General features: G+C 59.1%; 4 protein-coding genes and 1 non-coding gene across 5 annotated transcripts; 3 read left to right on the top strand and 2 right to left on the bottom strand.

The window, feature by feature from the left end:
* Positions 1 to 212: 212 nt before the first annotated feature.
* On the top strand, positions 213 to 4,698 carry BDZ90DRAFT_230996 (hypothetical protein). Its single transcript, XM_025505679.1, has 2 exons — positions 213 to 650; positions 727 to 4,698. The coding sequence occupies exons 1-2, from the start codon at positions 409 to 411 to the stop codon at positions 4,436 to 4,438; spliced, it is 3,954 nt and encodes a 1,317-aa protein (XP_025363605.1). The 5' UTR covers positions 213 to 408; the 3' UTR covers positions 4,439 to 4,698.
* A 235-nt stretch (positions 4,699 to 4,933) lies between these two features.
* On the bottom strand, positions 4,934 to 6,005 carry BDZ90DRAFT_210785 (glycosyl transferase; the record flags this gene model as incomplete). The annotated part of the gene is made up of 3 exons (XM_025504086.1): positions 4,934 to 4,969; positions 5,061 to 5,465; positions 5,508 to 6,005. Coding segments are annotated over 3 exons (939 nt in total), but the record flags the coding sequence as incomplete, so codon positions are not given.
* A 463-nt stretch (positions 6,006 to 6,468) lies between these two features.
* On the bottom strand, positions 6,469 to 7,540 carry BDZ90DRAFT_259055 (Cwf15/Cwc15 cell cycle control protein; the record flags this gene model as incomplete). The annotated part of the gene is made up of 3 exons (XM_025508131.1): positions 6,469 to 6,483; positions 6,565 to 6,985; positions 7,062 to 7,540. The coding sequence occupies 3 exons, from the start codon at positions 7,538 to 7,540 to the stop codon at positions 6,469 to 6,471; spliced, it is 915 nt and encodes a 304-aa protein (XP_025363603.1).
* A 1,916-nt stretch (positions 7,541 to 9,456) lies between these two features.
* On the top strand, positions 9,457 to 9,864 carry BDZ90DRAFT_218164 (hypothetical protein; the record flags this gene model as incomplete). Its single annotated transcript, XM_025504355.1, has 1 exon — positions 9,457 to 9,864. A coding segment is annotated over one exon (408 nt), but the record flags the coding sequence as incomplete, so codon positions are not given.
* A 2,874-nt stretch (positions 9,865 to 12,738) lies between these two features.
* Positions 12,739 to 12,848, top strand: BDZ90DRAFT_t12. Its single transcript has one exon. It is a non-coding gene; the product is annotated as a tRNA-Lys (tRNA).
* The last annotated feature ends 216 nt before the right edge of the window (positions 12,849 to 13,064 follow it).

The following is a 13,064-nucleotide window of genomic DNA, read 5'->3' as shown; positions in this document are numbered from 1 at the left end:
TGATGCGCCTTCGATTGAGCTCGAGAAATCAGATGGACGTTGCCCTGCGACCATCAATCTCGCTCGTAGCTTGAGGTGTGCCTCGTAGCCGAACGGGGTGCTCCACGTGGAAGGCCCGGCCGCATCGGCCACGCCAAGTGCTCTGGGAGCTGTGGCTCGCGGAGCAGTCCAACACTGAGCTGCCTGAGGAAGGAACGACTTCTCTTTGCTCTCCTTCTTCTCACCCAGCATATCTACACGCAGCCAGCTCCTCCTCAGCGGCTCGTATTACCGATTCACAGGAACTCGACCCATCTCCTCCTCTTTCTCGCGCCGCCTGAACAGCGTCGTCTTGCGGGCCTTGTTGCCTTGGCTCTCCATCTTCGTCCTCGCCGGTCTTCGTCGCCTCACGGTCCACCGTAATTGACAATGGTCTCTGCTGCAGAGCTTCAGCGTATGCATGAGCAGGCCAACAGCGCCCCCAACGCTGTCTCGGCTGCTGGCAATCAGGCTGCCCCTATGGCCGACCCTTTCCCTTCTCTGACCGAAGATCCCTTCCCGGCCATGAGCAACGGTCAGGGGCCTCACAGCTCCGCCGCCGCCGCAGCCAATGGCACAGCTACTTCGGCCAGGAAGTCTGCTCAAGGTAATCAGATAGCTCAGCCTGATTTGTGAGTGCGCGGCTGATGGTGAAGGAGAGCGCCGTTGTGCAGCAAAGCTGATGTATGCTGCTCACAACGCCCGCAGCAACTCGCAGTCTGCCTTTCCCTCTCTGGGAGCATCTGCTCCAGCTCCCAAGGGTCAGTGGGGTCAGAAGCTCAATACTTCCAAGCCTGCCTCTGCCGCTTGGTCTGGCTCGACGCCCGTCATCCAGCGTCCCGTCTTCCAGGAATCGCTGTCTATTCCCTTCAAGGAGGACACCAACGCCAAGGTCAGCGCTGCCATGACTGCTCTCCAAAAGAAGTACAAGAACAGCATCAAAGTCGAAGCCAGTACCACTCGCTCTACCAGCACTACAAACTTCGTCATCAAGGGCACTGACCAGGCTGCCGTTAAAGCCGCCCGCAAGGAGCTCACCGTCTCGCTCGCTCGCCGCGTCACCCTCGAAGTCATGGTCCCTCAGTCCCTCCGCGCCTTTGTCATTGGTGCAAAGGGAAAGAACTTCAAGAACATCACCGAGCAGACTGGCTGCCGCGTCAACATGCCTCGTCAAGAGGGAGAAGCCGCAGTCGAGCTCGCAGGTCCCCGCGATGAAGTCGACTTTGACAATGACGAGCAGATTGCCGTCTCCATCGAGGGTGATGAGGTCAATGCTCAACAGGCTGCCCAAATGATCCAGGCAATCGTCGCTGAGCGCACTTCGCGCACCACGCAGAGGATCACCACTGTCGAGCACATCTTCTATCCCTTCATCGCCGGCGCAAAGGGCGCCAATGTCGCCCGCATCGAGGCTGAGGTCGGGTCTGGAGACGTCAGCGTTCGTGTCCCTCCTCGCGCAGCCTTCTTGCACCCCAAGGATGCTGAGGACGAGGAGGCTCACCCTCGCCGCGAGCGAGATCTTTCCATCATCGTCTCCGGCGACCGAGCTCAGGTCCAGGCCGTTGTGCAGGCCATCGAGGCTCAGGTGGAGGACATGAAGCGCGAGTTCCGCTGCCTCAGCATCTCGGTCCCCAAACGTCAACATCGCTTCCTCGTCGGCGATGCTGCCAATGACATCCTCGCATCGTCTGGCTGTAGCGTTGAGCTGGCCCCTCAAGACGATCCATCAGACCAGGTCACCATCCGCGGCCCGCAAGCTAGGCTCCCCATGGCCCTCACCGCCGTCATGGAGAAGGCCAATGCCGTCAAGGTCGACGTCGTCGATATTGTCGCTGCTCATCGATCGGCGTCCGACGCCCTGCAGCACGCTAAGAATCTCCTGCGATGGCTTCAAGTCAGCGGTAAGCTGCCCAAGAAGCAAGGCGTGCAGGTCTTCACTCCTCGTCCCGCACTCGTCGAGAGCTCGGGCAATGTCCAGATTGAGATCGTAGGCGCAGAGCAGGCCGACGTCGCCGAGGTCCGCTCATCTCTCGACCGGCTTGTTAAGGGAACGCCGCCTCACTACGTTGACACCCTTGACGTTGATCCCCTGCTGCACGCTCTCCTCATCGGCAAGAAAGGCGCCAACCTGAAAGAGTACGAGCGCAAAGGTGTCGATGCTCTCTTCCCGCCACCGTCAACGGCTGACGGCGAGGGTCGCTCGGACATCATTCTCATCTACTCGCCCACCATGGAGACGTCCGACAAGAAGGCTCGCGATGCCGAAGCTAAGCGCGTCCTCGCGGAAGTCAAGGCAGACCTTCTCAAAGCCTCGCAACAGGCTGCTGACCTCAAGACGGAGACGCTCAACGTCCCTTCAAAGTACCACCGTACTATCCTTGGCCCGGGTGGCAGCACTCTCAACGCGGTCCTCGGCGAGGAGCGCATCGTCGCCGTGCGAGTGGGCAACAGCAAGGGACAAACCGGCGCAGACGACACCATTACGATTCGCGGTCCCTCAACAGAAGTCGATCGCGTAGCTGCGGCTCTGCGAAAGATTGCCAAAGACGCCGAAGAGGACGCAATCGTCAATGGTCATGAGGCCACCTTCTCCGTAGACCCCGCCCACGTCAAGCACCTGGTTGGCAAGTCGGGCGCTGCGATCACCAAGCTGCGCGAGGAGCTCGGCGTGCGAGTGGACTTCGACGACGCTGCAGCCACGAATGGGGCAGCCGCCAACAAGAAGTCTGCCGCCAAGGTGCAATGCAAGATCGTCGGTCGCAAGGAAAATGTCGAGGAGGCGCACAAGCGACTCCTTGCCCAAGCCGAGAAGCTGGCAGACGAGCGCGAGGAGACGCTCAAGGTGCCGCAAAACCTGCACTCTGCCATCATTGGCAAGGGTGGCGTATGGGTCACGAGGCTGCAGGACAATCACGGCGTACGCATCGAATTTCCGCGACAGGGTGGCGCTGCGAAGGAAGAGAGCGTAGCCTCTTCGCGCGCTCAGAAGGCCGACGAGGTCATTATTCGTGGTGGCAAGAAGGGCGTCGCAGCAGCGAAGGCTGAGATTCTTGAATTGCTGGAGTACGAGAAGGAGAACAACAACGTCGCTGAGTTGTCTGTCAGCACGGCGTCCCTGCCCCGCATCTTGGGCAAGAGTGGAGCGACAGTCAATCAGATCCGAGATGACACGGGCGCCCAGATCGATGTTGATCAGAACGGCAGTGGAGAGAAGGAGAAGACGACGACCATCCGCCTTCGTGGTACCAACAAGGCCATCGCAGCTGCCAAGGCTGCCATTACAGCTATTGACGCCGAGGTCAAGGGTGAGGAGACCTTTGCGATCCACATCCCCTCGAAGTACCACGGCCAACTCATCGGCCCCGGCGGACAGGGAATTCGTGACCTCATCGCTCGTGCTACCGGCTCTCAGGACACCGCTTCTGGACGCTCGGCTACACAGCTTGTCCAATTCCCCAGGCGAGGAGAGCAGAATGCAGACGTGGTCACCGTTCGCGGCCCCTCGGGTATCGCACGCAAGATCAAGGCCGAGCTCGAGTCCTCCGCCAAAGTCTTCACCGAGCGAGTCTGCCACGGCTTCGTCGCCCCACCAGAGCAGCAGCGCCTGCTCATTGGACGTGGTGGCTCTCGACGGGCAGAGCTCGAGTCCCAATTTGGTGTTCGACTGGTCTTCCCCGGTCGAGCAGAGCATGGCCAGGAAGAGGTCGAGAACAGTGCCGAGATTGGCGAAGCACCGCAAGAGCATATTGTCAAGGTACTGGGCAAGGTCGAGGACGTTGAAGCTCTCAAGAAGGAGCTGGCGAGCAACGCGGCCGCTACGCGCATCGTCAAGATCCCGAGGTCGATGCACAAGCAGTTGGCCACGGCAGATCTGTTCCGCAAGCTGAGGAGCTCCTACGGCGTGAATGTGGACGCGCCGCGCGTGAGGGACAGCGGGAAGTCACAGGGAGGCAAGGTTGTCATGTCCACAGGTGGCAACGCGGCTGCGGAGGCACGCATTGACGACGAGGAGACTCAGGCTACGTCGGCTGACGACCTGCCCTTCGAGCTGCTCGAGCTTGGCGGCGAGTCCGAAAGTACCGACGAAGCCTCCGTGGACTGGACGCTTACCTTCAAAGGCAACTCGTCTGAAGCCTCTGACTCCCTGCAGGCAGCGCACGACCATCTCCTTTCAGCCATCTCGGGCAGCTCGACCATCTCGCACGAAGGTCGTCTCATCGTGCCCGCAGGCTCTATCCCTCGAATCATCGGCAAAGGGGGGAGTGGGCTGCGAGCCATCCAGGATGAGCACGCGTGCAGCGTTGAAATCCCGAGAGAGGGGAAGCCGAGGGGGCTGTGCATCATCAAGGGGAGCAAAGAGGCTGTGATGGAGGCGAAGGACAGAATCGCCGAGATTGCCACGCAGCCTGGTCGCTACTAAAGAAAGCGCGACCAGTCCGTGCACGCAGTCGGCGGTCGGTCGAAGGGCATTGCTCGGTGTTGATGCTCACCGCTCTCTACTGTCATCATCGTCTCTCAGAAAGGGCTGCAGTCTGCCTATTGCGCTATGCCCCCTTAAGTTGTGCAATAAAGAATCAGTAGGTCTCGTACATGCGCATCCTTTGCCATTCCACCTCCGTGCGTTCCACTCATTGGCCATGCGGGATATCAAGGACACGAAACGTCGATAAGTCAGGCCATCCCTTTGCCTTGTTGTAGCTGAGGATCTCTTCGGTTGAGTTGGTGCCCGTTACTAGGTCCCACTCCTTTTGGCAGCCTGTGTGCGCGGGCACGAGGAGGAGGAGGCGGACGAAGGTCAGTCTCTCGATTTGAGGAGCATGATCATGTCGATGATGCAGAGCTCACCGTATCCGGCTAAGTCATACACAAAGGTCTGATGCGGGTCGCACGCGCAGCGTGGCTGCGAGGCAGGGTGTTGGGGGCAGTAGTGGAAGGGAGTATGATAGTATCCCTGCGCGTGTGAGAGGACGAGGCGAGACGTGGTACGGTCAGCTCGTCCTGCCTCTTGCAATCCGTTTCGTCACCCATCTGGCGGTGCTCACTATGTTGGTAAACTGATGGACCTCCTCCTTGCTGAGGAACCACGAAACCGCAATGGTATGCACGGGCGCATCCCCCGTGCGGTCGTAGTAGAAGATGCCTAGTTCTTCCAAATGATCGAAAAAGGCTTGGTAGGCTTCCGACCTGAAGAAGTCAAGATTCGCAATCTCAAAGTTGTTCCAAAAATGGCACAAATTGTAGCCTATCTTGTCCTCCTTGGAGATGAAGGGCAAAATGTCGAGATTCGGGGAATGGTACTGCGGATTCTTCATGAGCCACATGCGCGCTTTTGGCCAGAGGGTCTTGATTGTTGCTTGGTACTCCTTGAGCGAGAGGACCCAGCCGTACTTCTTGTTGTGCTTCTTCATCCATCTGAAAGGATCGAAGAAGTCTCCCGTCCCATCCGTCTTATCGTCCCACGACGTAGGTGCTGCTCCCTGCGATGGGACGAGGTTGCAGGTGTAGCGCGTCTGCGGCTCGACTCGCCAATAGAAGTCAAGGTCCTTGACCAAGGGATGACGGTAGAAGAAGCCAGACTGGAAACGACACATGTGCCTATAGCTCTCGGACATAGCGTAGGGGACCTTGCTCTTTGCGATAATCTCCCATCGTCGTTTGGCCTTTTCCCAGTCAATCCAGTCGGGCGCCCGCCAGTGCTCGGGGGGCACTTGGCCGAATCTGATGTCTGGGTCAGAGGCGTGAGGGCCGCCGAAGCGCTGCCGTGCGGAGGCGAGGTAGGCTGTAAGCTTGGCCTTGAAGTAAGGGGTGAATTCTTGGTCATTCAAGAGGACGTAGGGGTAGGAGGTGAGCGGGTGGCTGTTGAACGTCGACTCTAGGTTGGAGAGCGTGGGCAGCAGCTCGCCGAGGTCTTCATTGCGGCAGAGGATGAGGAGAGCAGCGTTGGGTTTCGGAGGAATGAAAGATGGAGCAGATGTTGAAGAGACGCCCCAGATGCGTGACGCAGCACCGCTAAGTGATTTCGAGGTGGAGGAGGCGGGGCGTTGAGGTATCAGATTGAAGAGGACGATGCAGAGCAGAAAAGCGAGAAGGTAGACCGCAGGACGTAGCGGCAGGCGAGGAGCCATGACTACTGTCCTTGCTGATCACCGCCAAAGAGGTGATGCAGAAGAGAAAGAAAGAATTGAGGTTAACAGGAAGGATTGAGAAGAGGTAGCCACCGCAGGTGCGTCATTTAATGGCCGCCAAGAGGGCGTAGCCCTTCGGCAAGGCTGCGTCGGCAGATTGAGTTGAGCTCAACTCAAAGAGGCGACTGTTGGACTCGGATGCAGCAAGGTCGGGCCGACTTCGGGCACGGATAAGAGGTTGTGCTCAGCAGGGATCTAGTCATGGTCATGTATGGCTGAGAGAATAGAAGTACAGGTAGTCGATTCGGAAGCACAGAAAGATGGATCACTTGATGTAGCGCTGTTCGGGGAAAGGAGGTGTATAGAGTTCAGCCGTCACCGTCCCCAAACAAGGGCCCACTGTTGGAGCTTTCTCACTCACCCGCATGAACTCCTTGTGGAAATCGCTCCTCGTCATATCATTGATGAAATCGCTCTTGTCTTGCTTGGCGCCTGCCGCCTGATTTTTGAAGATGACATCGTCGTCCCACCTCCTCTTGACGCCAAAGGATGGCTGTCCTGTGGCTTCGGTGGATACGCTCATTGCAGAGGGGGAACGGCCGCGCGCCGAGCTGCCAGCTCCTCGCTCGTCACGATTGCCGTTGAGGAGTGGGTTGCCCAACGCAATCTCCTCCTCACGCTTCTCGCGCTCACGCTCCTCCTCTTCTGCCTTCTTTGCAGCAGCGGCCGCCTTCTCTGCCTTGATCTTCTCGAGCTCGCGCATCAGTTGGGCAGTCTCGTCTTCGTCATCGTCATCGTCTTCGTCTTCGTCTTCGTCGTCTTCGTCTTCCTCTTCGCCTCCGCTGCGAGAAGGAGATGGTGAAGGCAAAGGTCAGCTCAGAGTCCCGGGTGTGCTATCTCACGTAGCTGAGTACTCACTCTAGGCCTTGCTCCTTGAGGATCGCGCGAGCTCTTGCTTCGATCTCCTCATCATCTTCGTCGTCGTCGCCATCCTCATTGTCTTCATCGTCCTCTCCCTCGTCATCCTCAGCGTCGCCGTCACCAGCAGCCGCGCCAGCTATCCTCTCGGGCAACCTCGGCTTCTTGAATGCGCTCTCCTCGTCGACGTCGTCCTCATGCCCCTCCTCAGGCTCCGTCTCTGGCTCCGGCTCCAGCCCTTCGGCCTTCCTCTTCTTATTCCTCGCATCCCTCTCTGCCCTAGCCAGTCTAGCCTTCAATGCCTCCCTTGTCTCCTCGCCAAAGTCTGTGCTGGAGATGGCTGCTTGCCCTTCCCCATCTTGGCGGTACTTGAGTTTGGTGTGCGCGGGCACATCGCGGGTAGAGACTACTTTGGACGCATGCTTGGTGTCATTTTTGCCCCTCGCTGGGTCCCATGTGGGGCGATGTGCTGTCGACATGGTTGCTGAGTGGCGATGCGAATGATGCGGTGGGAAGTCGACAAGTTGAGATGTGGATGGAGGGCCAAGCGCCGCCGACGGGACGGAGACGACGAAGCGGGCGGGCAGACCAAGTCTCATCCATCTCGAGCCGCGTCTCAGACGATTTGGCGCCCCTCGATGCATTCGTGGAGGGTCAAATCACAAGAGCAAATGGCAATCTTGACTTCGCGCCCTTTGCACCCTTCTCCCGTGCCTCCTCTTCCTCACATCTATCCTACTTTCAAGGCAGGGTCTCCTCCGTGCCCTTTGCATGGGTAGCAATGATGCACAACCCTCGACCCTCAACTCTTGACAAGGCGCACGCTGCTTCGTGGGATGACTGTATGCCGTCGTCGTCGTCAAGCGCTCCACCTCTTCATCATCTAGCGCGGCGACGAAGGCGTGCACCTCAAAGCTCCCTCAGTATGTCGTCACTCTCACGGCGGACGACACTCAGCACGATGGTCCCTTGGCTCCTCGCTGCCATCTTCCTGGCACTCGCCACGCTACCAGCCGCCGCAATCTCCGATCCAGGCATCTTTGAGCCAGAAGAACAATTACCTCCAGCGAAACCCGCTGTGCCTTCCACAAACCGAGGCAGCGCGCCATTAGCAGCTCAGCTAGCCACTCCCAGCTCACACGAGCTCCTCTCTGCAGTCTATCAAGGTCACCCAGTCTCCCTTCCCCATGGCTGCTATCGGACGAGCGATCTCATCGGCAAGAGCTCAGTCAATCCGTGGTCGGCGGATGTCATGTACTCTTTGCTGGGCTCGGCCAAAGCGAGAAAGAGTAGACTGCGGAGTGAGCTTGTCCTTTGCCCTGTCCCAAAGGCAGGGTCAGAGGGAGGGTTCAAGCTCTTTTCAGTCGCAGGCTACGTCGAGGTTGCGCCCCCTGCCGCAGATGGCGAAACAGCAGCTGTAGATCAGGAAGCCGTGCGACATTCACCAGCGCTCAGCATCGGCGACGGGGAGGCAAAGGCTCAGATTCAGCTGGCAGACGATGAAGCATCCTGGCCGCCCGTCGGACAAGAGGCCGAGGGATACTGGAGGCAGCGTGATGGCAGGCTCGAATGGGAAGCCCCTCCTCCAGAACCAATGCCACTCGTAGCACCGGAAGAATCCAACAAATTGCGCGGTTCAGGCTCATCGGCGTCTAATCAGTCTCAGGCGAGCGACGGCCAAGGCGCACCTGTGGACCCTGCGCAAGCTTACGATGCCTGGACAGCTTCCATCGGAGGCGAATCCGCAGACGACTGGCTCAGCTTTGAGGAATGGCGCCAGCGTCATCAAGCAGAGAAGGCGAGGGCTGAAGCTGAGAAGAGAGCGGAGAACAAGCAGAAGAAGAAGCAGGCAAAACAAGCTGCGGCGCAGCAGTCGCAGCCTGCAAGCGACTCGACGGTGCCCAAGGAGACGGTCGATACCTCGTCATCGGCAGGCACCTCGCATGTGAACAATGCGGCTAGCGGTCTAGCCCAGTCCACTTCGAGCGCGGCGTCGTCATCAGCTCCTTCCTCGGCAGCACAGTCGGCCAGTCCAGGCGAGAACTCGCAGATCACGACGTCAGCGGAGCAACATTCACCCCTCAGCAGCTTTCGCCCAACGCATGCGTCGAGCTTCGATGAGGCGCTGTCCCCCAGTCAATCGCAATCTTCTGCGCCAACTCAGACGTCGACCAGCGCCAGCGATGCCTCATCGGGGCAGGAGGTCCCTCCCATAGCAGTCGGCGCAGACCCTGCCCCCGGCTCAGTCCCAGCGCAAAAAGATCCATCAACCTCCCTCAAGACCCTCCGTCATCGCTGGAATTTTGCCTCAATGGACTGCGCTGCGGTGATACATCGGACGAACCCTGCGGCAAAGTTCGCGTCTGCCATCCTCAATGAGAAGAAAGATCGCTACATGCTCTCCCCCTGCCCTGGCGCAAAGCCCAACAAAGACGGCAGCGGTGGAGTATTCGTCGTCGTAGAGCTCTGCGACGAGATCAGTATCGATACCGTTGTCCTTGCGAACCACGAGTTCTTCTCTCGCATGTTCAAGCGCTTCAAAGTGAGCGTTGCTCCCGCTTTGAAGAGTGGGGGGCAAAAGGGGGACGAAGAGTGGAGAGAGCTGGGCGTCTTCCGAGCCCGTAACGCCCGTGGACCACAGGTCTTCAATATCACCAGCCCCTCGACTGGCTTCTTCCGATATGTGCGAATCGACTTTATGGAGTACTACGGGAACGAATACTACTGCCCGCTGAGCCTGCTGCGGGTCTACGGGTTGACACAGCTGGATCATTTCAGACGCGAAGAGGAGAAGGATCGCAAGGCGCTCGAGGCGAGTGAGCGGTTGACGATTGGTGACGGGGAGGAGCTGGAGGAGGATGACGAGGAGCTGAGCGTTGAAGAGGGACGTGAGCCGACGTTTGAGCTGCCAGAGGAGATGAGGGCCGCTGCAGATGATGGGGCTTGGGATGCGGTATGGCCTCAGAAGGCCCCGTTCGTACCGGGGAGGGGCGGCGATGGACACTCGTTCAGCTTCGAATCGGTGCCAGCATCGCCTCATCTACCAGAGCGATCTCAGCACCAGGCTTCTTCGACTCTCTCTCAGCAGCATGAGGCAGGCTCTTCGTCCTCACGCTCACCATCCGGCTCGCCGACATTTCACACGCAATCGCCTACGAGTGAGGCAGACAGAACTCCTTCCCCTGCCGCTGCCACCACCCACGTACCGACCTCTCAGGCAGCGTATTCCGAAGGCTCTTCGGCCACGTCAACTGCTGCTTCGCCGTCATCGACTCTCAGGCCCGTGCATCGTGGGGCCGAGGAGACTCGCACCTGTCCTATTGGGCTATCGAGGTTGTCCGACCTCGAGCGCGAAGCGATGATCCCAGCCGTCTGCTTCAAGCCGCGATCAGGGCACGCGCAACCTGCATCAAGCAGCGCCAAACCTGCAAGCAGCGCATCGTCTTCGAATAGCTCCGCCACCAACAGCCAGCAGCCGCAACAATCAGGCGGCGGGCGCAACGGCGATCAGCAAGCTCGCGGTACTGCAGGCAATGGCAACGGCGGCAACTCTGGAAGCGGCAGCGAGTCGATCTACCGCACAATCACGAAACGTCTCAATGCCCTTGAGGCGAACGCCACACTCTCCCTCCAGTACATAGAGCACAGCGGGCAGATGCTCCGCGAGGTCTTCCGTACCATGGAGAAGCGGCAGGAGCATCGTCTCGGCGATATGCTTCGTGCGCTCAACTCTTCCAACTGGCGTCAGATAGAAGCCTTGAAGCGCAGGCAGCAGGTGGATCTACAGCGAGCCATATTTGAGTTCGATGTGCACAAGCAGCAGATTGAGGCCGAACGACGGGAGTTGTTGACTCAGGTCACAGAGCTTGCCTCTGAGATCAGGTTCGAGAGGAGGTTGGGCGTGGTCCAGCTACTGCTCGTGCTTGGCCTGTTCGGGTTCATGGCTACAACGCGCGGTCCTGCGTCAGGGCCGGGGTCGCTACATGCCCAGATGGGACGCTTGGCCACCAGTGCTTCACAGCCTCGATCTTTGCGGTCATTAATGAGCGGGAGGGGCTCCACACCGAGCGGTGGGTCAAGAGGCGGGCAGGAGGATAACAGTAGGGCGGGCACGCCTACGCTCTTGAGTGGAGCACAGAGCCCGCAGCCTCTGCCCGGCGCTCTGCCGTCAAAGCACGAATCGGAGAGCAGCCAGGAGACTCCGACAGAGGAGCAAGTCCCGGCTTCATTGCAGCGACAGTCGCGCGACACGACGGCTGAGCCTGAGGTCAAGTTGCCGGTGTCCTCCACAGCAGCAACAGCCGCCGCCGCCGCACCCATTCCTACGGGCGATTTTGCAGAGATGTCCCCCGCCGAGCTGCGCTCCTATCTCGGATTCAATTCTCCTCGGGGGCCGCGATCGCAGACGCCGGCGTGCGATGCAGGCGAAGGCGAGGATGACGAGAACCTCAGCGCCTCGCTGCATGATGAGACGGGCGATGAAGGTCTGGAGACGGCGTTTGAGGACCATGACAGCGAAGACGGAGGCATAGGGGAGGGCTTCACCCTAGATGCCGCTTCGACGGATATGGGTCCCACACACACTATCGACGCCCTCGAAGCCCAGAAGCTCCGCAGCGCAGCACATCGTATCAATGTGCCGGGGCGCCCGCTCTCGGCTTCATCTTCGCCGCCGCCGGTACTGAGAGAGCGCGAGCCGATCACGCCAGGGAAGGTATCATCGCGTCTTCTTGCCGGCGCTCCTAGTCGTGCAGATGTCCTCCTCTCCCCACCTCATGCCAGGGCGGGCGCCCTTCTTCAGCGACCGCGCTCAGCGACTGCCATGGAGGTGCGCTTCCCCCGCAGAAGGGCATTGAGTCAGAGCCCGGACTCAGATGCCAGCAGCGGTGATGAAGATGACGAGGGGCATGAAGGTGATAGGAGCACCGAATCTGGCGCTGGAGGGTGGCAGAAAGTCGTCAATAAGCGACAGCCGTCTTTTGCAAGCTCAGCGAGCGGGTCCGCATCAATGGGAGGCGCGTCGATGAGCTCATCTTCCTCTCCAACCACACCGCAGCGACCGCGACCTCGCTCCTTTCTGGGCAACAACTCGGTCAACGGTGGCATCAGCAGCAGCAGCCATGCTTCGAGTCGGAGCAATCCCTCACCACGAGCAAGCCTGTCCTCGACCCGCAGCAACTCCAATAGCGGCGGCATCGTCTCTTCCAACGGTCCCGCGGGCATCAGAGATGATTACGCCTCGCGTCGTTGGTCGCAGCAAGCGCGATCGCCTCCCTCTTCGTCGATCAATCTCCTAGCTATGGATGCCAAGCGGGTGAGAACGAGCTCTTCCCCTGGCTTGCCGCCTCATCACCCTCACGGGCATGCGCGTACGGTCTCATCGAGTTTAAGCGTAGATGGTAGCGGAGCCACGACGCCCCAGCCTGGAATGGGGGCTAGGAGCAGGACCACTAGCACACTGAGCGGTAGTGGTGGGATGTGATGTTGAGATGCGATGCTTTGGTCTTTCCTGTATACGAGCATGATTGTAATTCTAGACAAGCTTTGCGAAAGTGAGGATGGTACCGGCGGTGACGAAGGAGCAATAGGCAGCGGCGGAAACGACCACGCGCCGGGAAGCTGTATTGTTGGGATTATATTGCGTTTGTTTCAGCCTCCGCCTCATATCATCGCTTCATCCCGGCTAGCTCAGTTGGTAGAGCGTCAGACTCTTATTTACGAGAGTCTTCCTGCGAAACAGGAACGATTTAAATCTGAATGTCGAGGGTTCGAGCCCCTCGTTGGGAGCGCTTTTTTTGCGATCTCTGGTTCTCTCACCGATTTCTTCGCCTTTGCCATCCCCTCGGTCGCATGAGAGGGAGTTGTCACCTGGAGCAATGTTTCAAAGCGGCGACTGGCTTTGGCGTCATTGGGATGTGAGGGAGTGAGAAGGGCGTCTGCTCGCGAATTTCATTTCAAGGTTGGCCAACGCGACCTGGCGGGCTAGACCCTGGTATGCACACT

This window comes from Jaminaea rosea (assembly GCF_003144245.1).
Source record: "Jaminaea rosea strain MCA 5214 unplaced genomic scaffold BDZ90scaffold_3, whole genome shotgun sequence".
Lineage (NCBI taxonomy): Eukaryota > Fungi > Basidiomycota > Exobasidiomycetes > Microstromatales > Jaminaea > Jaminaea rosea.
The sequence above is the reverse complement of the archived record's forward strand: the minus strand, read 5'-3'. Positions and strand labels throughout refer to the sequence as shown.

Bases quoted from the DNA above. Each gene is read 5' to 3' on its own strand.
- BDZ90DRAFT_230996 (XM_025505679.1), top strand. From the start codon at position 409: ATGGTCTCTGCTGCAGAGCTTCAGCGTATGCATGAGCAGGCCAACAGC. The intron at 651-726 runs GTGAGTGCGCGG...CAACGCCCGCAG, and splicing joins CAGATAGCTCAGCCTGATTT to CAACTCGCAGTCTGCCTTTC.